Genomic DNA, 23897 nt, shown 5'->3' with positions numbered 1-23897 from the left:
CCGTAGAATCTGATCACCTTGGCCAGTGGTGTCATATACAGATTAAAGAGGGTGGTGCTCCAAATAGAGCCCTGAGGCACCCCCATCGCAACTGGCCTCTGACCTGAAACATTTTTGCCCATTTGGTCAGCCAAGTAGCTCTTGAGCCACTTTGGGGCATTACCCCTGACACCAATCTCCCATAGTCGCTGTTCTAAAATGCTATGGGAGATGGTGTCAAAGGCGGCAGACAGGTTGAGCAGGACGAGAAAGGCTTACTGGTGTTTGTCTAGAGCCAGCCTAACGTTATCCATAACTTCCACCAAAGCTGTCTCTATACTGTGTGCCGCCCTTAAGCCAGACTGTGAAGGATCAAGTAATTCATGGCTCTCAAGGTGGGCAACGAACTGTTGGTTTATAAGGGATTCCAGCATTTTACCAAAATAGGGAAGTAGAGATATGGGACGATAGTTAAGAAGTAGTTTTGGGTCAGCTGTGTTTTTTTTTTTAATATAGGTCTGACCCTAGCAGCCTTCCACATTATAGGAAAAACAGCCTCCGAAAGAGACTTGTTAAATAAGCTTGTTAGATTTTCTAATAACACCGGTGCAATAGTGGGGAATAATTTCTGAGGTACTGGGTCTGTTGGCGAACATCATTTTATCTTTAACATAACAGTGGTGACAGATTTTATGTCATGATTTACAAATTCATTCAAGAATGCCAGAACGCCAAAATGGTCTACTTGGCCACCAAAAGAACGCAGCAAATAGTCATCCCCAGTAAATCATGTAGTGGGTAGTCCAAATCCAAGGGACTAACAGTATGACACCTGGTCAAGGCACTAGACTCACTGCAGTTGCATACTGAATGGCCAAAAGTATTTCTCCCCAAGAGCTTGTGAGATATGGACCATTCCATAGTATGTAAAACATGGTCCCTAGGTTTCCACACAACCCCAGCATAGATTGGAAGGTGAATTATCCATGTAGCAGAGATGCACTGTGATTTTAAGCCACAGATATATCTCAGATTAGGTACTCTTTTCCTTTGCATTTTTGCCCGTGTCCTAATGTTCCTTTACTGAGCATCACTTAGATGCAACCAATTCTCCTTTCCATACCTTTTATATATGTACGTATTAATTTCTGGTGAATAGGTGTTGAGTTTAGAATTCATAGGTGAGAGATAGCAGGGGTAAAGTTTGTTTGTTCCTTTAGTCCCTTCTAGGGTGTAGTAAGATTACTAAATGAACCCTTGCCATACCCCATGTTTTATACCACATTGTCTCACTTGCATGTGACGTAGGAATTCCACTTACCAAAGTTCATGATCTTGCTTAATCTATTCAAATGATTTAGAATAGCCCTTCTTTAACATGTCAGTCTACCTGAGATAACCTACCTCTTTTATATTTGGGAAATCATGTGGTTTCAGCCCTGGGGTGAAATCTTTGGTGCCCTATGATGATTTGAAGAAGAGATACCTAATGAGTCCTAGTTCCTTGCCTAGCAAGTTTCAAACCTTAAGTGCCATTGACATCACTGAGAAATATACAATCTAGCAACTCACTGAGAGCCTTCGAGATACATGCCAGTTCCCATATTGGTCTGCTTTCTAACAAGTGCTTCGCAAAGCATTTTCGGATCTGGTAGCTCAGTGGACTAACACATGAGACGGTGACCTCATGACCCTGATTTTAGTCCATTTAGCCTTTCCACCTTCTACGGTCAATACCATGAGTATCAAATCATAGTAAAACCCACATGTAGCCGTGATCCCTAGACCTCCTCCTTTGAGTGTCCTTCTTTATGTAGCAACATCTGCAGCTTCTGGATACTTTCTGACTTGAGCTGTACCAAGAACATTTCTAAGAGTTCTTAAGTAGTGAGGCCATTTCAGCTTCACTAATCATTCACATCCCTGATATCATTTGGTGCTACCAATTGGATGCATCAATTTTGAGGGTATTGTAGAGCACTGTAAGATTTTGTCCCATGGTGTTCATGTTCTGCCATCTGTTCTAGTCTCAGGTGACATCTGTCTTCCTAGCAAATTAAGAGGCAACCTTGTTATTTTATCCTGTCTGAGCTGAAGGTTACAGCCAGTGCCTCTGGTTTGATTATGTTAATTTTAAACCCTGCTAACTTTCTGTAACTATTTGGCTCGACAAGCAAGGTCTGGATGGGAAAGCCAGGGTTTGTGACAATCCCCAGAATGTCATCTGCAAATTCATTTTGTCCCTTTATTTGGTCATTTTCATAAACATGACTGCTGACAGATCTAATGTGAGTGCAAACAGTAACAATGAGAGAGGCCGTCATGTGAGTAGAAATCATAACATTGAGTAGAGCACCCATGCAAAAGCCTTCTTCTTACATTTACTTTCTCTCACAGGTGACCAATAATGTAAATTCTCTTACAAGGGCTGTGATAATTAGCCATAACCAAATGTATGTATTTCAAAATAAAATCCCATTGCCAATGTGTCTCCCATGAAGGTCCAACCTATTCTGTCATACGTCTTTTCTTGACTGAAGCAGCTGTGAACAGCGTCCCTTCCTCGATTCATAGCGATATCTAAAAAGTGTAGTTGGTTTTGTGCTGTCCCTTGCTTGCTGCTCCTGAAAAACACCCAGCTAGTCAGCGTATGTTAGATAAGACATTGGACTGCAAACCACAACATCAAGATCTTTATATGTAACTTCGTATCAAGTTGAGGAGAGAGAAGGGCCAATATGAGGAGCATAACAATGGGTCTTAATCTGGCTTTAGAATTATGGAAGCCTCTATCATGAAGGATGTTATTGCTTGTTTCATTCTAGACACATCTTAAAAGTTTGTTAGGAATGATGTAATGCTGGGGCAAACACCATGCAGAACCATTTTGAAAAGTCTACTGGGCAAGGTGCCCTTAGCAGTTTAAGGTTTTGGATCACCCATTAAGGTGTGAAGGCTATTCTATTCTTGAGGTTAAATCCTACCAGACCTCTGTTATTGCAATCTCTTTATCACTGTAGAAGATTTTCCTTCAATCTCATAGAGTGCCCATAATTAATTCTTTGGTCAAATGAAGGGACCTTATACACAATATAAGATGGCAAGTTCTTCTAAGGTCTGCTGCTATTACACTACAATGTGAACCTAGTTTAGCCAGGATTCCATTTTTACGAATCACTGACAAAAGATCGAGTACCACAATATCGAGGTACAAAAATAAAATATTGAAGTCAAGAATATCAACATCCTATCTACATCATGGTAAGTACAAAAATATTGAGAAAAAACATCGATGTCTAAAATATCGTTGTTAAAAATAAAAATATAGTTTTTTTTAAATGTTAAAAAAATAATGTAAAATGAAGTAAATAATAAATATAATTAAAAGAAACAGTTAAAAAGATTTCAAAATGTTAAAAATTCATAACTTATACATATAATTTTAAAATAAATTAAACATATACATATAAAATGTAATATATGTATACTTAATAATATTTATAAAAAATTATTTAAATAAATTATACATGGTTAAAAACATTTTATAAATTATAAATACATGTATACTCATACAAAAAATATATAAATACAAATATTGTATTGTATTGTATTGTATCTATGCTTATATAGCACTACTGTCACCCTACGGGTATCCTGGCACTTTTAATATAAAAAATAGATATAACAAATTAAAAAACGACAATATTTGTAAACTTTTTAAAATAAATTATACACACCATTAACTAAAAGAATACAGAAAAATATTGGATAGCGGAGGGAATAAAATTACTATTCCAACTCCAGAGAGTGCAAAAGTAGGCAAAGTTTTGGATAGCGTAAGGGTAAAAGTAACTATTTTAACTCCAGAGAGTGCAACAGTAGGGAAAGTGTTGGATAGCGTAGGGGTAAAAATTACTATTCCCACTCTAGTGAGTGCAACAGTAGGGAAAGTGTTTGATAGCATAGAGGTAAAAATTACTATTCCCACTCCAGAGAGTGCAACAGTAGGGAAAGTGTTGGATAGCGTAAGGGTAAAAATTACTATTCCAACTCCAGAAAGTGCAACAGTAGGGAAAGTGTTTGATAGTGTAGGGGTAAAAATTACTATTCCCACTCCTGAGAATGCAACAGCATGGAAAGTGTTGGATAGCGAAAGGGTTAAAATTACAATTCCCACTCCAGTGAGTGCAACAGTAGGGAAAGTTTTGGATAGCGTAGGGGTAAAAATTACTATTCCCACTCCAGTGAGTGCAACAGTAGGGAAAGTTTTGGATAGCTTAGGGGTAAAAATTACTATTCCCACTTCAGTGAGTGCAACAGTAGGGAAAGTGTTGGATAGCGAAGAGGTTAAAATTACTATTTCCACTCCAATTATTGCAACAGTAGGGAAAGTGTTGGATAGCGTAGGAGTTAAAATTACTATTCCCACTCCAAAGACTGCAACAGTAGGGAAAGTGTTGGAAAGCGTAGGGGTAAAAATTACTATTCCCACACCAGTGAGTGCAACAGTAGGGAAAGTGTTGGATAGCGTAAGGGTAAACAGTATGATTCCCACTCCAGTGAGTGCAACAGTAGGTAAAGTGTTGGATAGTGTAGGGGTTATAATTGCTTTTTCAACTCCAGAGAGTGCAACAGTAGGGAAAGTGTTGGATAGCGTAGGGGTAAAAATTACTATTCCCACTCCAGTGAGTACAACAGTAGGGAAAGTGTTGGATAGCGTAGGGGTAAAAAGTACTATTCCCACTCCAGTGAGTGCAACAGTAGGGAAAGTGTTGGATAGCGAGGGGTGATAATTGCTATTCTAACTCCAGAGAGTGCAACAGTTGGGAAGGTGTCGGATAGAGTAGGGGTTAATTAAACATACTTAAACAATTAATTAATAATACATTAACAATAAATTATTAATAAATACCAATAAAATAAAATTAATAATTACTTTAATGACATTAAATTACTTCCCACCCTATTCCCCTATAAACCCACAACCCGCTCCAATAAAAAAATATCTAGATGAATATAATTATCAATTAATCAATTAATAGAAATTAATGACCAATTAATAATTAATTACCAATAAATTAATTATCAATTCCAATAAATAATAAATAATCATTACTTAATTACAATTAAATTACTTCACACCCAATTTCCCTATAAACCCACAACCCACTACGGAACTAAAATGCAAAATTTTATTAAAAATAATTAATAATTTCAAATAATTATAATGTAATTTACTAGAATTGAATTACTTCCCACCCTATTCCCCAATAAACCCACAACCCGCTACAGTACTAAAACGCAAAATGTACTTAAAATAAAATGACTAACTTCTAAACATTTAATACATATATTTAAACAAAAATACAAAACATAACAAAACATGTGAAACACACATACAAAATATATACTAAAATACACAACACTAACATAAACATCGATATTATTAACATCAATATTTTTGCTATCGATATTACTAACTTCGATATTAACAAAAACAATATTTCTTACCTTCAGGTCGATATTCTGGTCACCGATATTCTTGATGTCGATATTCTGTCCCTACGATATTTAAAACTCGATATTTATGTAGGTCAAAATAAAAAACTCCATATTATGTCTGTGCACCCATTTTTACCATCGGTATGCCCTGTACAAATGACTGGATGGTGGCCCTTTTGTATCCTATTCTCAATTGTTGGATCCATAGATTGTTTTGCCATGATCAGTTTTTTTATTATAATGACCAGTTTTTTAAGTCCTTTGGGAGGGTGATGTGTTGCTTTTTTTAATGTAAAAAAATTCAATGGCACCTGGCACTGATGAAGTGCCATTTTTTCCGAGGGGTCTCCTATAGTTTGAATTCGGTCTTCCATATCTGACATATTCTTTCAAATTTCTTGAAGTATGAGTACGTATATACTTTCATCTCTGATGTTACAGAACAATTTCTCCCAAACCCCTTTGTTACATGCTCTTTATTCTCTCCAGAGATCTCAATTTGTTATTCTGCTACGTCTGGCTGCCTGACCAGCTACTAGTATTCTATCAATTAGTTTTCTATGGCTTGCTTTCAAGAGGGGTATTTTTCACTTTTAAATGACACCATGATTGAGAGCATGTTGACTTTCTCTGTGTCACCTCAACATTTTATGCTCTCCGGGGGGGACGTTGAAGTGCTCCAATGATCCAGTGAGTGCACTGCTTTTTTACAGTAGTTCTGTCTTGCTGAGACCAGAAAAGGAGCTTTACCTTTTCAGGACAAATTTACTTCTACTGAAGCGGAAAATCCAATAGTGACTCTTCATTTGCTGAACTGCCCTATGCTTTTTAACTTGAGGGTCTACGCGGAGGCCAGTCCCAAGGTCTGTGATGGAGGAATTGTGAAATCCGACACACAAGCTGCTATTTTGTGAATGGTTCTTTTCCCACTGCCTAACTCCCCAAGTTAGGTGGTGTAGTGAATCTGTTGAGGGCTGTTCACTTCGATTATATATTTTGCAGTACACCTTCAAATCCCTTTCCAGTATTCACTGCTTTTGGAACTCTGTGCTTATTTAACTGCAAAGGGTACTTCCTGGTGGCAGCCAGGCTGCTTCTACGTGATTTTGACTGCCTGACTCCCTTTGTTTGTGGAAGATGTACACCTTCAACATCCAGTCTCCTTTCTGGACCTCTATAACTTCCATGTTACCCTGTTTTGTTGCAGATAGCCTTAAGCATGCGGATCTTGACATAAATGTGCTCTACACCCCACACACATTGCCTTCTTCCTTGACTCTCTGAAAAGTACATGAGTCGCCTCTCTGTGGACTACAGTTTCAAGTATGGGTACTGCGATCACCTGACTAGGCCTTCAGTGGGCTGTCTGCCTTACATGTGGAGATTGCTGTGTCTTGCCTCTCTCATTTGTCCCAGCCTCTCCTTGAGTGTGTGGATGCTACTTGCAGAAGTGCTCGATTGGGAGTAAGTGCCAGAAGAGCCTCTCCTCTGTAGAGCCTGAGTGACCCTACCTCTTGTTCCCTTTACGCCACTGTACTATATAGGCTCTTCCTACTCCCTTTTATTCTGAGTCACTGCCCTGGAGCACTTCCCTAGAGGGTATAGGCTGTGACTACCTCTACTGGCTGCTGGGGTTGCCTCAGCTGATTATTCATTGGCTGAATGTGATACATTTAGCAGAATTGGACTGAGGACAATGTGAGGGGTCCTTCCTCTGCATCCAATGTCCACCTAGCCTCATCCACTCATCTGAGTGGTAGTTTCAGGACTTTTCTCTAAGTCTTTCTCCCTCTGTGGCCACTAAACTTCAGAGGGGGACTCCAGCATTTTATGATGCATACCTCGCGGCTGACCACTGCTGTTTTGCAGTAGACTGCAACAAATTATTTACATGTTAAGCACCCAGGAAACCTAAAAAAAACGATACCCTTCACTGGGCCCTCATCTTCTTGCATTCATCTCCTCCAGCATTCGAATCCCTGCTGTGCCTTATGGCCCAACTGACATGTTTTGTGTGAGGGACAGGAACTATCTTTTTGGGAAGTTACTCTCCTTATTGCCTACTTGTGCTCCCAGTACATGTTAAAGGCAGGTATACATGTTGATGAATTGCATTAATGTATGCTATCCATCCAACCCAAATATGCTGTACCCACTTTCTTGTTGGGCCGAACATTTTTATGTTAGATGGAAAATGTGAGGGACTATTCAACATAGGTAAGTTTACACATGAGTAGATCCACACATGTAAATGTATTCTCTTTTAGGCTTTTCTAAGTGCAAAGTCAGAACAAAGTGTAGACTTGCATGTCTCAATCCCTTGAAATAGGGTGGAGCCAAATGTATGAGTGTAAAGCTACTACTAGTACCTTTTCACATGTAGGCGACTATTTGAAATCACTGTAGAGCTCAATGAAGAATTGAACTCAAAATGAGCCATGAAGTATTCAGCATACTTGCTTCACTTCAGCCAGTTCACTGACTTAAAATGTATCTTTTTCCCATGGATAGTAACAGTGATTATTGCTTAAAAAACATTGTATTATTGCTTGCAAAGATATATGAGTCATTTATCAATTCCCTTTTCACCACATCGAAGTTTCTGCACAACCTGCCTGAAATCAGGGAATAGAAAAACTGTACTCGATAGGCCAGTTCAAACAAGAAAAACTTGAAAAAGTGATTGGGATCAAGGTGGGTCAGTTTACATCCTTTAGAAATAATTTGCTGTTTTCCTTTCCTCTCACTTCAGAACTGTCCTGTGTAGATATTATTGCGGTGGTAGAGAACCACTGTATCTTCAACTTGTGTTTCCAGGTGTCCTGAATACTCCCTGAAGGCATGTGGCACCTCAGAGGCTTAATTTAAACAAAGGGTATCCCCTACTAAGCAAAATCTAATTCTAGTCACTACCTTCTAACAACACTTGTGGACACTCATTTACTCACTGTTCTCAAAACAATGAACTCGTATATATGCAAAAATAGTCCACAATATATTATGTTGATTCCCAATGCATGTACAAAAATACTTAAAAACTGTTAAAAAGGATACATCAGTGCACATATTCTCATTATGCCATTTTCTTTACATTGCTATACTGGTTCAATATGACCTAAATACATATCAACCAGGTATTCTTTGTTATAATGAGATCTTTGATTTTCACAAAGTACAGGTAAGCATAAAGAGAAGAACACAGGTGTATCCAGTTATTATAGATACTTTCAAACGTTACATAAAAAAAGTGTACAATAAAAAGGTGTCAGAGGCTTAGTACATCAACTTTGCTTTGAGTGCTCCTGCTCTTGAATATAGTCGCCCATTCTGATATACTTTGGAAGCCTGTCCTTAGAAGGTGCATGCCCACCCTACCAGTGTTAAAGTGCAAGATCGTCTTGGTATCTTTGACTGCAAGAAGCACTTCAAAGAGGGAGGGTTTTAATGCTCCCTCATCTGGATCTTGTGATGACCTCAAAGTTTGCAGAGAGTTCTGCACATTCGATTGGTGCTTCATAAGGGCTGCATACTTCTCCAGTTGTTTTGCTCTTGTGATTGGTGATGCCTATCATGACCCATAACCTCACTCGCCAGTGTCAACAGGGCCCACAAGGAGGCTGTGGAATCATCTCAGACCACCTTAATAGTTCATCAGACCTCTGTCTTCTTCCAGATCTGGGCATGCCATAATAATATCAAGCAAACCATTCAATGTGCCACTGTGACCAGCAGCCGAAGGGTGATCCCATCAGCTAACTCAACAGGATAAATGATGTAAACAGAAATGGCATGGTGGAGGTCAGCCCATCAATGAAAAGTTACTCTAATGTCACTACGTAGGGTTCTGTTGATACCTACTGGGGCAGTAAGAGGCCCTGTCCGTATCTTCCAGATGTGGTCAACACAATGGCCAGTAGGGTGCCCTGCGGCTTGTGAATTTCACCCGTACATCAAAATAGGCAATTTTGTCTTCTCATCTCTGTTTTTCCACCGTTTCTACTTGCTAGAGCATAAGCATAATGTCCAATGACACCAGAATGTCAAGGCAGATCCACTTGTTTGCTTGGCTGTAGAACACCTTTGAAATCCTTTTTGTTTAGTTGCTCCAGGGCTTCATGTATTGCTGGCGAATCACCACTAACAGCCTGCCCACCACAAAAAACTGCGTGGTGGGTTACCTGCGATACTTGCGTTCTATTGTGCCATGCTAGTGTAGGAATTTATGATCTTGCACAGCACATTTCCAGGGGGAGGTGGCTGCCCATCGGTAGCAGAATCTCCACAAAGAGCCCTAAATGTACTCTGCCTTTAACTCTGAGCTTGCTTACATAAGCTCATGGCCATGTCACAGGGCCTGACCGATAGAAGATAGCTTGCCTGCCTTCCTACTGAGAGCAGCGCCCGGTTGAAGTGACACCCTGTCCTCTTCTGTCTTCTGCACCTCAAGGTCACAGGGCAAGCCAGCTCTGTCTGGTCAGCTGTTATGCTCAGGGCTATTTCTAGACTACCCTCGGTTTTACACTAAAAGTGAGTGAACAGGAACACGCTTGTCCTTCGAACACATGACTGGAATTGTTGGTCCTGTAAAATGGGAAAGAGCGAAATGCACAAGTCATACAGAACATATTAGCAGTGGAAACGAGGAAACATAGCAACATGCTTCCGTGTAAGCAAATTGTCTAGAAATTGGTGAATCTGCTCTAAATGTCTTTCATATATAAAAGCATTATATAGTTAGACATAAGCTGTTCAGAAGCTTGATTCATCACTGAATTAAATGTGTTCATTTCAGCTGAAAATTCTTACAGGGATAATGATTTCAGATGTCTAGTTGCCCTACATGTGGTGTACAAGCTAATTCACTTTATGGAATACTAATGGCTGATATAGCGGTAGGGTGAGGTATTCGAATATTAACTAAATGAGATAATTTTATATCTTGGGTACGGTCACTCGGTGATTCCAACTCATCAGGACATAATATTATTATTTTTTGACCAGTGTTCTTTTTGAAAACCTGTGAATCTGCTGTGTTACTTCTGAAAAGCTTTATACGCTATACATTCTGTTCAATCAGTTCAACAGAGGTGAGCCAAGACCACAACTAGCAGAGGGACAGTGATTGCCAAAAGAAACCCCACGACTGGAACATGATGTCTCTGATAGCAGTGAGATATATGATATCCCTATTTATGGAAAAGGATTTATGCTCCTGTGACACATTAATTACAGACCTACTTTGCTACAAAGACGTGTTATTGTGTCATAAAAGAGGGCCAAGATATTGGATCTGAGAGTGGATTGAGATTCAGTTTAATGGAGGCAGCAGGGAGTGTGTGGGAACAGAGTTGTATGCTCAAAGTTAAAATTGAAAACAGAGATGAGCTCTTTATCATAAATATGTGCTTGGCTTTAGTTTCTTGGGCAGTCATTAAAAGTATTGCAATAACTTTGAAGCAGCTAAAATGCATCCTTAAAATACACATTCACAAGGCTGATAAAACATATATATCAAAATATTTTGAATCAGATTCATAACAGTTTGTTTTTAGAGCAGAAGTCATAGACTGGTTGCATTCTTACACATTCATGCCCCAACCAATTTCACAAATTACATTTGTGTTAAATCGAACGTTATTCATATGTAGTATACTTCTTTCTATTTTAATAGTACCAGGGTCTGAATAATCATGTTTGTGATTGCTGATAAGGACATTTACCAAATCCAATTTACAAATGTGTTCAGGTAGTGACCCACAACACTCTGGCAAACCCAACAAACTAAAAGTGCGAGATATTTCATCTACCCGTGACAGTCCCAGATTTTTCTCTGGGGAATCCTTCAACTCTTTTGCCTCTAATGCAATCTGAGGCTTGCTCAAAAGTCCACAGTGGCTACATTCTCTGCCTAAAATGGGGGTTTCCTTCTTTGCCAGTCAGCCCCCATTAATCTAGATTGGCAGGATATTGTGCCGCTAGGGAGTATGAAACATTGATATCATTGGATAATTTGCCTGCAGGCGTACAGGGCCATCCATCTCTAGCCACCTTTGTGCTTATGGAATATGAATATTGTTCACAATATGTGTCCTTGTGTATGCCACAAAAAAGGCAATGAGCCTTGCCTGCGGGTGCACCTCTCTAGTAAAATGTATTGATTCAAATTATTTTATTCAGTTTTTATGACTTCCCTAAAGATTAAATAGCATTTAAAAAAACATAATTTGGAAAACAAACTCTCAGATTGGAAACAGAATTTCAGAATCTCAATCAATTAAGTACGTATGAACATACAATTTATATACTAAGATTGACTTAAGGTTAAGAAACACCTCTAGACAGAAATTCCAGAGAATAGGTCCAGCCAGAATGTGTAGATTTTTTAAAGATTTAAACAATAACCATACAAAAAGGGTAAATAAGGGTTCGATTTCCTAATAAGGCTGAACAAAGTTTCTGTTCAATCTTTCTTTTGACCAGACAATATTGGACTCTGTCTCCACAACCTGTGTACATCATCTGCCGCTTATGTTCTTGGGCTTGTCTTCGTTGTGCAAGGCGGTTGTATTAGTAACAAAGATGTGGGCTCAGTGGTGTAGCTAGATGCTTTGCCACCTGGGGCGATCTGTAAGTTTGCCGCCCGGTGCAGGTAAGAGTGGGGGTGGGGGGGTGGCAGTCGACAGATGACTTGTTCGGGGGGAGGAGTGGTCGACAGAAGACTTGCTCATCTGCACCAAAAGAGTGCTATCCGGGGCAGACTGTCTCCCCAGCTACACCACTGTGTGGGCTGGCTGTCCTAGTGGAGCTCTGACAAACCAACCGAGGCTTCAATATCTTGAATTATGTTCTGTGAGCTATCTTCAGCCACAAAGCAATTGCCACAGACCTGGGAATATTTCCAACTGCTGAAAAAAGGGTAGTGGACACATGAAGGACAGCTGGTGACAGCTTCAATTTGGTTTAGGTTACATACAAAGGGCCAGATGTAGGTAACTTCAATTTACCGACTCATAAATACCGAATTTTACCGATTCGGTATTTATGAATCGGTAAATATGAAGGTGCGAGATGTAGGTAAATTCCTGATTTGAATTACCGAATCGGTAACATTCGGTATTGCCCATTGATTCCTATGGGCCTTGAAGCTCATAGGAATCAATGGGCAATACCGATTTGGTATTTACAAGGGTGCAGGGGGTGTCACTTTGACACACTCTAGCACCCCAAATACAGGCATGTGTGCCATGTGGCACACAGACATGCCCTAAGGGCATGTCTGTGTGTCACATGGCACAGGTGTGCATGCACAGTTGTGCATGCACACCTGAATTCGGTATTTTACCACCCAATAGGATTGGGTGGTAAAATACCGACTCTTAAGGGCCTGTGACACTCTTAGGAGTGTCACCTACATCTGGGATTTACCGAATCGGTAAAATTACCAATTCGGTATTTTACAGAATCGGTAAATTTACCGAATCTGTAAATTTACCGATTCTGTAAAATGCTGGCCCCTGCATGCCGAATCCTAAATACTGGTCGGTAACGGCCGAAATCGGACGTTACCGACTGGTATTTCCTCTCCTACATCTGGCCCAAAGAGCCTTGTTTCTGTAGTAACAAAGAGCTAAGCCTTGTTGCTCAATCAAAGTTACCAAACGTGAGCCAAGTATACCAATGGGGAAAACAAGTTCAGGCATGTTTGTCATTCTGCTTATGTAGTGGGAGTGGGGTCATTGTTCCAATCATGACTGTGGCTTCTCTGCCATAGCCTGATATTGCCCCTTGTTTCTTCAAAAGAAGCACCCCCGTCTGCAGTACTGAAGATGTGATTCTTTGCAATTTTTGCAGCTAGAACGGTTACTTGTGAACTCACCAGCATGCATACGGGCATCTGCGGCTATACCGACAACAGTAAAACTGCCACTCCCGGTCCAATACTGCTTCAAAATATTGACTTTGGAATCCTGCCACCAGTCCGTTGTTTGAGCAAGTCTGATACCTGAGTAGGAAAGCAAAAAATATATATATTAGTGCATGGAAATAGCGATGACAGTTGGTGCCCAATTAATGTTATTCGTCTGAGCGTTATTAAACAGTAAAAGTCTTGGAAGCACAGTGTGTGGTACTTAACCATGCAATGTTTTGAAATAAAGCACTAGATTTAACGCAATAGGATATTGCGACGGATGATTGAGGGAATTAAGAAAGCACCAAGGCTTTTCTTCTAAGGCATTGAAATCATTTGGCTCGAGGTCCGGATTCCCTGATCCATGAATCAGATAACCAGCAATATAAATTTAAACTATTGCGGTTTCTGTAGCAACAGAAGCTGTAAATCAATTACAGTCAATTTACAATCTCTTTATCGTTAGACTGAGGAGAATGCAATGCTCAAAAGCAATCTAGAGAGAAATTATTGTCTTATAAACAAAATATAGTTTGAATGCAAACTGAAATAATTTAGTAAGATTAAGCTTGAAGACACGCTGGGTTTTCTAGTTCTTCTTAACCTCAGTGGAGGGATTAATGCAGATCTCCATGCAAATTCCCAGTGGGAACAAGTTTTAGCAATACCTTTTGCTCTATTAATAAACAACGTGTTTTTGCAATCTCTTTACACACAGATACATATGTCTGTCACAGACAAGCATTGCATGCAATACTACATCTAGTGGGCTTTGGCAGGGACATCTTAAGGATTTTGGAGGACCCCGAACCAGGCATAATTTGGGGGCCCCTGCTCGAAACAACTCTGAATGTATTGAACATTTTCAGCTCATATGTGTGTAAGTGTTTCCAAGCATATCATTTATACATTTGCCACTTATGAGCACTGCATCGTCTGCACTAATGTGGTATGATGTTCACATTATGACAATGCAATAGCACAATAGGTTTTACACCAAGTGGCCCTTGTGTGCATCTATTGCATTTAGGGGAAAAATGAGATCAAATTGAGCAGTTTAAATGTCCAATATACCTGTTGTGGAAAAGAATCCTATGAAATCAGTGTACTCTGGTATGACTACCTACCCAGGTTCCGTGAAGTGGGAATAAGGGTTAGTCTTGAGTTTATGCTTTAAAATTAAGCCATTATTGTCAAAACCAGTAGTGGCAAGTGGTCCTCTTAAAAGCATGATTGGTCTACTTTTAAAATTGCCATCACATTGCATGACACAATGCTGCTTCATGCAACAAGGTGGTCATCTTGAAGCTATACTAAATAATCTTTCAAGCTAGCTGGTCATTGCTACTAACTTTGCCAATGCTGGTGAAGTTATAAAAACATAGGCAAAGTCCAAAACAGAACCAAACAGCATTGAAAAAGCGAGACTGTGTGCACCTTGAATATTGACACCAGAATAATGAGGGAACACAATATTGAGGACAGAATATCGAAAATAAATCTTCAACAGGTAAGTAAGTCTAGATTTGTTATAACTAACTTCAAATATATCTACCAATGCATTATATATATATATATATATATCTGTAAGGTACATAGATGTAACATAAGGAATAGTAACTATACTTCCCAATATGCACTTACTTACGCTACTCTGTCCTCAATATTAATGATTCACAATATTCTGGGGGTCGATATTTAGTAGTAAAACCAGCAAGATCAATTGACTTTGCGAGTGCTTCTTTTATATAGTGTTCAGTGTTTGTACAGCACTTCGGTTATTTTGAGTACTGTAAATAACAGACATTACTATGGTGCTCAGTTTACAGACCTTGGAGGATTGGAAGACTATGTTGTCATTGCTTGGATTCAAACTCATTTGCAAATAGCAAAGTGACCAATGACTCACTGAGCCATTCTGGTGGTTTAATAATTCTGCTAAATCTTTCGAATTTTATGCATGTTAATGATCAGACCAACACTTTTGTGTGCTTCCTTGCGGCTCAATTACTTAAAACTTCCAACATGTTCCATGTAGTATTTTTGCAATGTAGCGGCGTTGTTCTGCTGACAGTTGAGCTGAAAATGCACAATATTGATTTCTCTCCAAACTCCACCTTACAAACTATAGTAGACCTACCACCAGTGGTACTAAGGAAACCGTACCAGCAGTGGCCAACACACCCCATTTTGAAGGGGTGAGGTGGCAGCACAAATCTAACACTGAACCCCAGCCTATTCCTCATTGTAGGAAATGTGGTAGTTGGTTGAGGGAGTTGTGAGCCCTTCTCAAGCAACAATCTCTTTCAGGGTGAAACATAAAAGTCACCAAATTAACCTGTGCTTAACCCTCTGGTAGCTTGGCACAAAGCAGTCAGGCTACACTTAGAGGTCATGTGTAAAGTATTTATGCAACACTTAAACAGCAATAAAGCAACAACACAACACAAGAAATATCCCATGCTAATTTAGAATAATAGAGTAAAATATAATAAATTATTTGACACCAAAATGACAAAAATCCAATCAGTAGCACCGGAGATATGTAATTTTAAAGATTTAAGATAAGCATAAAGTACCACTCGCGACTATCTGGCCATACAAATTCGGGTAAAAATCACAAGTGCAGGTCAACCACCTTGGAGCACGGGCTGCAAACAGGGTCATGGTTAATCTCACTTTAAAAGCTACCTTTTAAAGTTCTAGTGTGAAGAGTTCAGTTCATGGTGGAGATGGCCATGAGGTGCAGGGAGACCATTGCGGATGGTCATCGCTGCAGTGTGAAGGGTAGACGGGTTGTGAAAGGTCATTGCTGTAGTGCAAAGATCATCTCGGGCATTGCGGACGGTCGTTCCTGGAGAATCACATTGGCAGTTACCAAGAAGGGTTGTTGATACTGTAGCGTGAAGTGCAGATCTCGCTTTGGCAGTTGTCACTGGCGGTCACTGCAGCACGAAGAGTTGGGTTCACCAGAGCTTCGTGCTGATGGGTAGCATGGGCAACAAGATTTTGGTGCAAATAGGCACATTCACGAGTGACTAAGAACCCAAAACTTAAAGATTTCTCCTTTTCTTCATGGAGGAGTTTAACTGATTCCACACCAAGAATCCAGGATCTGAGGGGCATTTCTTGGGGATCAGGAATTAATTTCAGTGGAGGCCAGCAAACATCAGGCAGATCCAGTTGCAGGACCAAGCAGCAGGTCCACTTGGCATGTGCAGGGAGGCCTCTGGAGCTTGTTATGGCCCTGTAGCTCTCACAGGAGACCAGTCAGCGGACCCTTGGACTCACTTCAGTCTGTGATGACTGGGGCAGGTCCAGTCTTACTTCTCAGCAAGCAGGGCAGACCTCAAACAGCAGAGCAGCAGGGTGTCCTTCTGTAATATGCAGAGATCCAAGAGTGTACTGAAGAGTTGGGTCTGAGAGACTTAATTTGATACTTCGTGCCAGCTTTGAAGTTGGAGAAGAATCTGGCATTTTTCCCTACAGAGATGTCTGGAATTACAGCCTCCCTGCCCTGGTCCCAGTCTGTCTGTGGGCAGAATAGACTAGTGTGAATTGAAGTCCTTTGTGTGTGAGTTGAGTCAGTGCCGTTTAACCGCAAGTTTGGCAGGTGACAGTTCTGGCCTCACCATCAAGTCAGAGATGACACATCTTGCCAACACCCAGACGCTCTATTGTGTGGCTAACTAGGAGGAATACACAAAGGCCAACTGCCAACTACACCTATTCATGTGATCCAGGAATAGGCTGCAGGCACCAAAAGGTTTGGACAAAAAAATGCCAACTTTCTAAAAGTGGACTCCAAAAGGGGGTTAGGCCCAATTGACAGAACCCAGGAAGGGCCTTTTTACAGTAAATCAACAAAAAATACCTGGGGTCCTATTAATTTGCTTTACAAAAAACCACAATATATGCTTTTAGCGGTTTGGATTATTAATTTTACCCTTCATTTGTTATTTTACGAAATTCTTCTGTGGGAAATCTCTTTTTTCAGAGAAGCACATGTAACAATTTATCATTCAATATTTAGACATAATTATACTCAGACAATGTACAACATGAATACTTTCACGTAAATCAATAATACACAACATGTAGAAAAAATGTAAGACAAATTGAAACCATATACATCACATTTATATACATATCACGAACTGCACAATAACTTTTCTAAGTGCATGCGTATTTCAATTAACTCAATCCTGATTTCTAGGAAACAATTTATTTATTTTAATCAAAGGGAATACATTGATTATGTCTGCCTTATTTAAAATAAAGGGCATAAATCGATTATGTCTGCCGACGCGTTTCTAGCCTCGTTTGTCTTGTTACGGGCTTCTTACTGAGAGTTCAATTGGTCATATCTACAACAACAAAAGAAAGGAACATAATGTCGTTTCGACTCCTCTCAACTTTCTAATTTATTAGGAGCCATACCAATTATTGGCACAACCTACCTATTGCCTTGGATTTTATCGTCTTTTCCCAAATGCTACCAGCAAGGTGTTTCTGTGTATTTTCACTTAAGGGCATTCTGTGCCCAACTGTACAATTCCTTCAGAGCTTCTTGGCAGTCTGTATTTGAAAGGGGACATTGTAGTTACCACACCAATTGGAAGTAATTCCAGTAGTAAGCTGCCAAGAGTAGGCCGTCAGCAAGACCGCGAGAGGTAAGACAACGAGCCAGCAACACGTGTTCCGAAGACTAGGGGGTTGAAGACAAAAAGTTTGCGGGTGACACGGCAGAGAAGGTCAAGTCCAACAGCTACTTTCAATACTTCCTCAACCTGCCTGTTCACGGTCTATGTCAAGCCTTTAGGTTTCCTTGCCTGGTTTCTGTTTTCACTTTTACATCTATGCTGGTGAGTGACTCCGCATCCCTGTCCCTGCTTTTGGATGGGGACCTGGACATAACAGCATCCAACTTTCAAGTGGTGCATTTTTGGGGCTAGTGGATAGGCCAACACAAGATTAAAAGTAACTCTGAGAATGCATGTCTGAGTTCATAGCGGTGTGAATAAGTAACAAAGTATGGTGCATGACTTTCTGTTCAGAGGAACTTAATGTGTTTTTTCAGTCTTCTCATTTGACATGAGCTTTTGTTTGAACAGCTAAATATTAGTTGTCCCTTCAACCTAATGTTCAACTAAAACTCAGTCACATTCTTTTCTGCCTGCAAATATAATTTTGGTGGCTACAGATAAGAGTATGTTAGCTCTCTTTATCTGAATGCTTCAGAGGGTTCCTAAATAGCTCTAGGTTGTGCATAATATGGTGGTTTTCCTTGCTGCAGAATCAGGAAGATGTGCATCTGACACTCCTGTTCTCCATTGTCATCTCTGGCTTCCAAGAACAGATAGGGTTACTTTAAAGATTTCTTTGTATTGTGCACTGATTCGTTTTGTGGCAAATTCTAAATTTCCTAAATCCCTAGCTTCCCACATACACATCAGACTTCCATCTCAGGATATTTTTCAAAAGAGTTCCTAGATTCCAGAAAAAATACAAGGTGGGTAAGCCTTTTCCACCCGTACTATAATATATTAGATTCACCAATCTTTGCACCTACATAGTATCTCAAGTCATCTCAGCTTCATAAATACTTTTAAGACTTTATTTTTTGGTTATGTATTCCCCTTAATCTGCAACACACATTTTCCTGGCACTCTATATAAATGCCATGAAATTCTGTCCGGGTTTAGATGAACTTTACCAGAAATTAATAAACTAGCATAATATTAAAAAAAACATAATTATTAAAACAGCATAGTAGTAGCCAAACCCCAATCCTGCAAAGGTAACCAAGAATGGTATTGAAATAACAACCCCTGCACAGAAATAAGAAATTCCTCTTCTCACATCACAGTCCATTTTACCTCCATTAGTCTTCAGCGTATGAATGATTAATCAAACACACAAAAGATGACAGGGAAAAGGCTTCCAATAAATCTAACCACTGGCAATCGCTCAGGGTAGTATTAAATCTCTCTTATTATGCCTACTATGCCACCTAAGTTTAGAAACAGTCATATGCAAATCTGTCTTGGTTCTGCTTCAATAGGAACAGCCCAAACTGCCAAGCCAGGCCCTCTCTGAAAAGGAAAACAAGCAACTCAAGACCAGTGTTGCACTGATTGGAGCACCTCAGTCAGGTGTAGTTTGGTTTCAGTGACACAACGAGTAAGAGACCTATGTACGGGCATACACTTGGCAACTTAGGCGATTACATTAAACACACAAAAGCTGATACGAGGAATGTGTGCTGTATGTCTAACAGCTTGCAATCGATCGGGGTAGCATTACAACCCATGGTTCTTTTGCCCACCATGCCTCCTCAGATTAGACTTTTGTTGAACTGTGAGGCCCTACCTCTCAAAAAGACCTATGTAGAAAGGCCTATCTGCTATGACACCTGACCAAGTGTCTCTGTCTAATTACAAGGAAAACAGGCTACAAAGGAACTTTAACAAGGAGACACTAACTATCCAACGAGACTAAGATACCAGTACTAAGACATGCCACATGCCCTCAAAGGCACCTGCACTAAGGGGTCCTATAGATCTTCTAAGAGGCAAACTCCAGCACAGAATTAAATTGCACGCCTGCTCATCCAACACTTGACTCAATCTACCTCCATTTTTCTTAGGTTTACACTCGGCCTGAAAAATCAAACTTGCCTTGCATGATATGAGCTGCTAGGAACAGTGTGCATTAATATAGCCTGAAGGCATTTGGCACCCACCACTCAAGCGTTGAAGATTATACACAGAAGATTGCAGTTTATTCTCTGCAACCCTGGCGGACAGTGAAGGTCTTTAAGAGGGGAGATATGTGATTTCTCTAAATAGAGGCAGGCTCTTGCTGCTTGATTTTGTATGCTCTGCAATTCTGCAATTTCTTTTTAGGTCTCTCCTAGCATTGCAACGCATTAGCTGCTCGCTAGGCGAGACCTAAAGTGAGAGAGAAGATTTCAGCAGAGGACTTGAAGCCCGCCCTTCATTTTCATTGTTTTGCGTCAGCGTTTATGCTAAATGCTGGCTTCCCTTTGAAAAGGACGCTTTTGGGCCACTGCCCTTTCTCTGTTTTGGAAGTCCCATCCGGACTGGGTCGCCTGCTTCACGGCTGTCGTGAAGCAATTCCTTATTTTTATAGGGGTCCATCTGTTCCTAATTAGTGCTTTCTTCTGCTATGAGCAGCCTTGAAACAAAACAAGCTGTTTTTCACCGTGGCTTCGGTGCCCATCATGTACTCATGGTCTCCCCTGCAGCATTAGCCCAAAAACCTATGGACAACGATTTTGGACATTAGAATAATTTAATGTCACTAAACCAGCAGAATATTCACTCACCCAAAGCAAGACAAAAGGACTTGCACAGAGTTATTTCTACTGAGCAGACCACAAGTACTTAGACTTCACATAAACTACACACTCCCTAGCAGTGTAACGAGCGAACCCGTTCTCTCTAGCACCCATCAGCCAGTCGGCTTGCGAGGCGCTCTGCACAAATGCACCAGTTGTCCATCTGTGGTGCAGCTGCTTCAAGCCCGCGCATGAGAAGTGTGCAGTGTGTGTTTGTATTACACCAACCTCCCCCACCCCGTTTTTAACCTATAGTGCTATGTGATTGCTAAAACGGCCCCTGCCCCGTTTCTTTCGCGCCGCCTCCATGTTTGTGTTTCCGCTGTAAATCAGCCCTGTTCTTTAGTTGTTCTGCTTCCTTTCCTCATCACCTAGAGTATTTCATCAGCATATCCAGCAAGCTAGTACAAATCCCCTCCCCCTCCCCCTCCTCAGCCCGACCTGATTCCCTGCATTCCTCAGAACCCCTCCCCTCCCCCCGGCTGGTCTGGAGTCTCCACACTCGCACCCACACACATGCAAATGGTTTCCTTTCACAAATACGGCTTCTCTGAGCCTCGCTCCGAGGGATTCTTTCCTGCACTCGGTTAAGGCTCGCCTCCTTTGAAAATTTAAATCCTCTCAACCTAGTGAGGGTACATAAAATAGACCACAACTGATGACAAAAGGTCGAAAGTATGCAGCAGCTCCTAACCATATGACGGCCTGCTTCCTGGTGTTATTCTTTTTACGCTTTCATGCTACTTTCAACAACGGAGAACGTATTTTGGATGATCTGGGGCATCTGAATTTTGATTTTCGAACAGTTACATATGAAAGTAGTCAAAATGCACAACTGCTTCACGGCACATTTTGTAAATAAGAAGCCTGCCCTTTATTTTTGTTTTCATTTTTAAAACATAAATAAATGGCATTTTTATTCATAATGCCAATAGCTTAAACTCTCGTAAATACGAGACATATCACATTGCATTTATGATAAAAGGCATTGTCTTCGATTTACTAGAGTTCAATCTATTGGCATTATAAACAACAATGCCATTTATTTATGTTTCAAAAATGAAAACAAAAATAAAAGGCATTACGAGAGTTCAAGCTATTGTCATTATGAATGCCAATGCCATTTATTTATGTTTTAAAAATGAAAACCAAAATAAAAGGCATTGTCATTACAATGTCAATAGCTCAAACTGGTGTCAATGCGAGACCTATTGCATTGCAAATTAGAAGGGATAGCATAGACAATTTCCTAAACAAACGAGTGTTGATAACACTTAAGTTCTAGTTAGTTTCAGTTATGGGACTTGAAACAGCTCTAAGTAAAATTAGTTAGATAAATGGAAGGTCAATATCTACTGTTTTTTTTTGTATTAGTCTCAGAATTTCCATTTTAGAGCATGTCATACAGAGAAAGCACTATTTCATCCAGCGATACACATGGATTAAGAATACTGTAATGTATTTGCTCTGACCTTCAGAAATACCCAATGAAATGTCATCTGCATGCATTTGAAATTAGGCATCATGTTGTGCTAACAACTAGGCCGGGGTATCATAAAAATATTGAACAATACTAGGGACATGGCAGATCATTATTAAACCCCACACAAGATCTGCTTAACCGTTGAGGAAGACAAGATGATTTTAATTTGCTCTCCTCTATTTGACACAAATGATTCTAGTCATTGGATGGCCATACCAATAACTCTTTCCCATTTTACCAGTCACTTCAGCAGTTTTTTATGATCCAACCTATCACACAGTACCAATAGTTGCCATTCAGTGGGAATGATTTTACTCAAACTTTCTGCTGCTTTTGATACCACTGACCAGGGGTGGTTGTATGATAGACTAGAGGCAAAGGTGGGTATATCAATCAATCAATCGGGAAATTGTAAGCTCGCTATTCACCCATGAGGGTCTCAAGGCGCTGTGGGGGTTCACAGATCTGTTTAGTCGAAGAGCCAGGTCTTGAGGGTCTTACTGAAGGTGTTCAGGGAGGGGGGTGCGTCTGATGTCTGCTGGTAGCTCGTTCCAGGTCTTGGCTGCAAAGTGAGTGAAGGATCTTCTACCTGCTCTGGCTATGTGGATGCGTGGGGTTTCGGCCAGTACAAGGTTGGCAGATCGGAGGTTTCTTTTGGCTACATGGAAGTTGATTCTGTTGTTTATTTGGGTCTATTGTTGTGTAGGCATTTGTAGGTATGAGTGAGGATTTTTTGAAAGTGACTCTTTTCAAATGGGGAGCCAGTGGAGACTTTGTAGGTGTTGACTGATGTGTTTGTGTCTGAGGATGCCGAGGACAAGTCTGCGGTGGTGTTCTGTATTGTCTGGAGTTTGCGGAGTAGGGCCTTGTTGATGCTGGTGTAGAGTGTGTTTCCATAGTCCAGTCTGCTGGTGAGTAGTGCGTGGGTCTTTCCTGACTCAGGCGGGATCTACTTGAAGGTCTTGCAGAGGATGCGGAGGGTGTTGAAGGAGCTGGAGGTGACAGCGTTGACCTGTTGCTTCATGGTGAGTGATGAGTTGAGTATGATGCCGAGGTTCTTGGCATGGTCTGACGGAGTAGGTGGGCTTCCAAGGGTGGTCGGCCACCAGGTGCTGTCCCATGCAGAAGGGGTGGTTCCGAGGACGAGGACTTCTGTCTTCTCGACGTTGAGCTTCAGGCAGCTGTTGGTCATCCAGACTGCGACGTCTTGCATTCCTTTCTGGAAGTTGAGTTTGGCAGTGGTGGGGTCTTTGGTGAGGAAGAGGATGAGCTGGGTGTCGTCGGCGTAGGATACGATGTTGAGGCCGTGTTGTCGGACGATGGCTGCGAGGGGGGCAATGTAGATGTTGAAGAAGGTGGGGCTCAGGGATGAACCCTGTGGGACTCCACAGGTAATTTTCATAGGGTTGGAGAGGAAAGGTGGGAGTCTAAACCTTTGGCTTCTTCCGGTGAGGAATGATCGGATCCAGTCCAGGGCTGATCCATCTATGCCTGCGTTGTGTAGTCTGGCGACAAGTCTGTGGTGGGAGAGGGTGTCGAAGGCCGCTGATAAGTCGAGTAGGATGAGGGCTGTGGAGTGGCCTTGGACCAGGAGAGTGTGGATGTTGTCTGTGGCAGCGAGTAGGGCGGTCTCTGTGCTGTGGTTGCTTCAGAATCTGGAT

The 23897-nt window shown here is 40.8% G+C and overlaps 1 protein-coding gene across 1 annotated transcript in view; it reads right to left on the bottom strand.

Annotated features, from left to right (window-relative positions):
* DPT (dermatopontin) overlaps positions 1-23897 on the bottom strand; it is a 411947-nt gene that overhangs the window by 210409 nt on the left and 177641 nt on the right. Inside the window, exon 2 of the mRNA XM_078656191.1 lies at positions 13358-13483. Coding sequence (XP_078512317.1) covers positions 13358-13483 — 126 coding nt within the window. The remainder of the gene's footprint in view (positions 1-13357; positions 13484-23897) is intronic.

The sequence above is a fragment of the Lissotriton helveticus genome, chromosome 8, assembly GCF_964261635.1.
Source record: "Lissotriton helveticus chromosome 8, aLisHel1.1, whole genome shotgun sequence".
NCBI lineage: Eukaryota > Metazoa > Chordata > Amphibia > Caudata > Salamandridae > Lissotriton > Lissotriton helveticus.
This window is presented reverse-complemented; position numbering and strand designations above follow the sequence as displayed.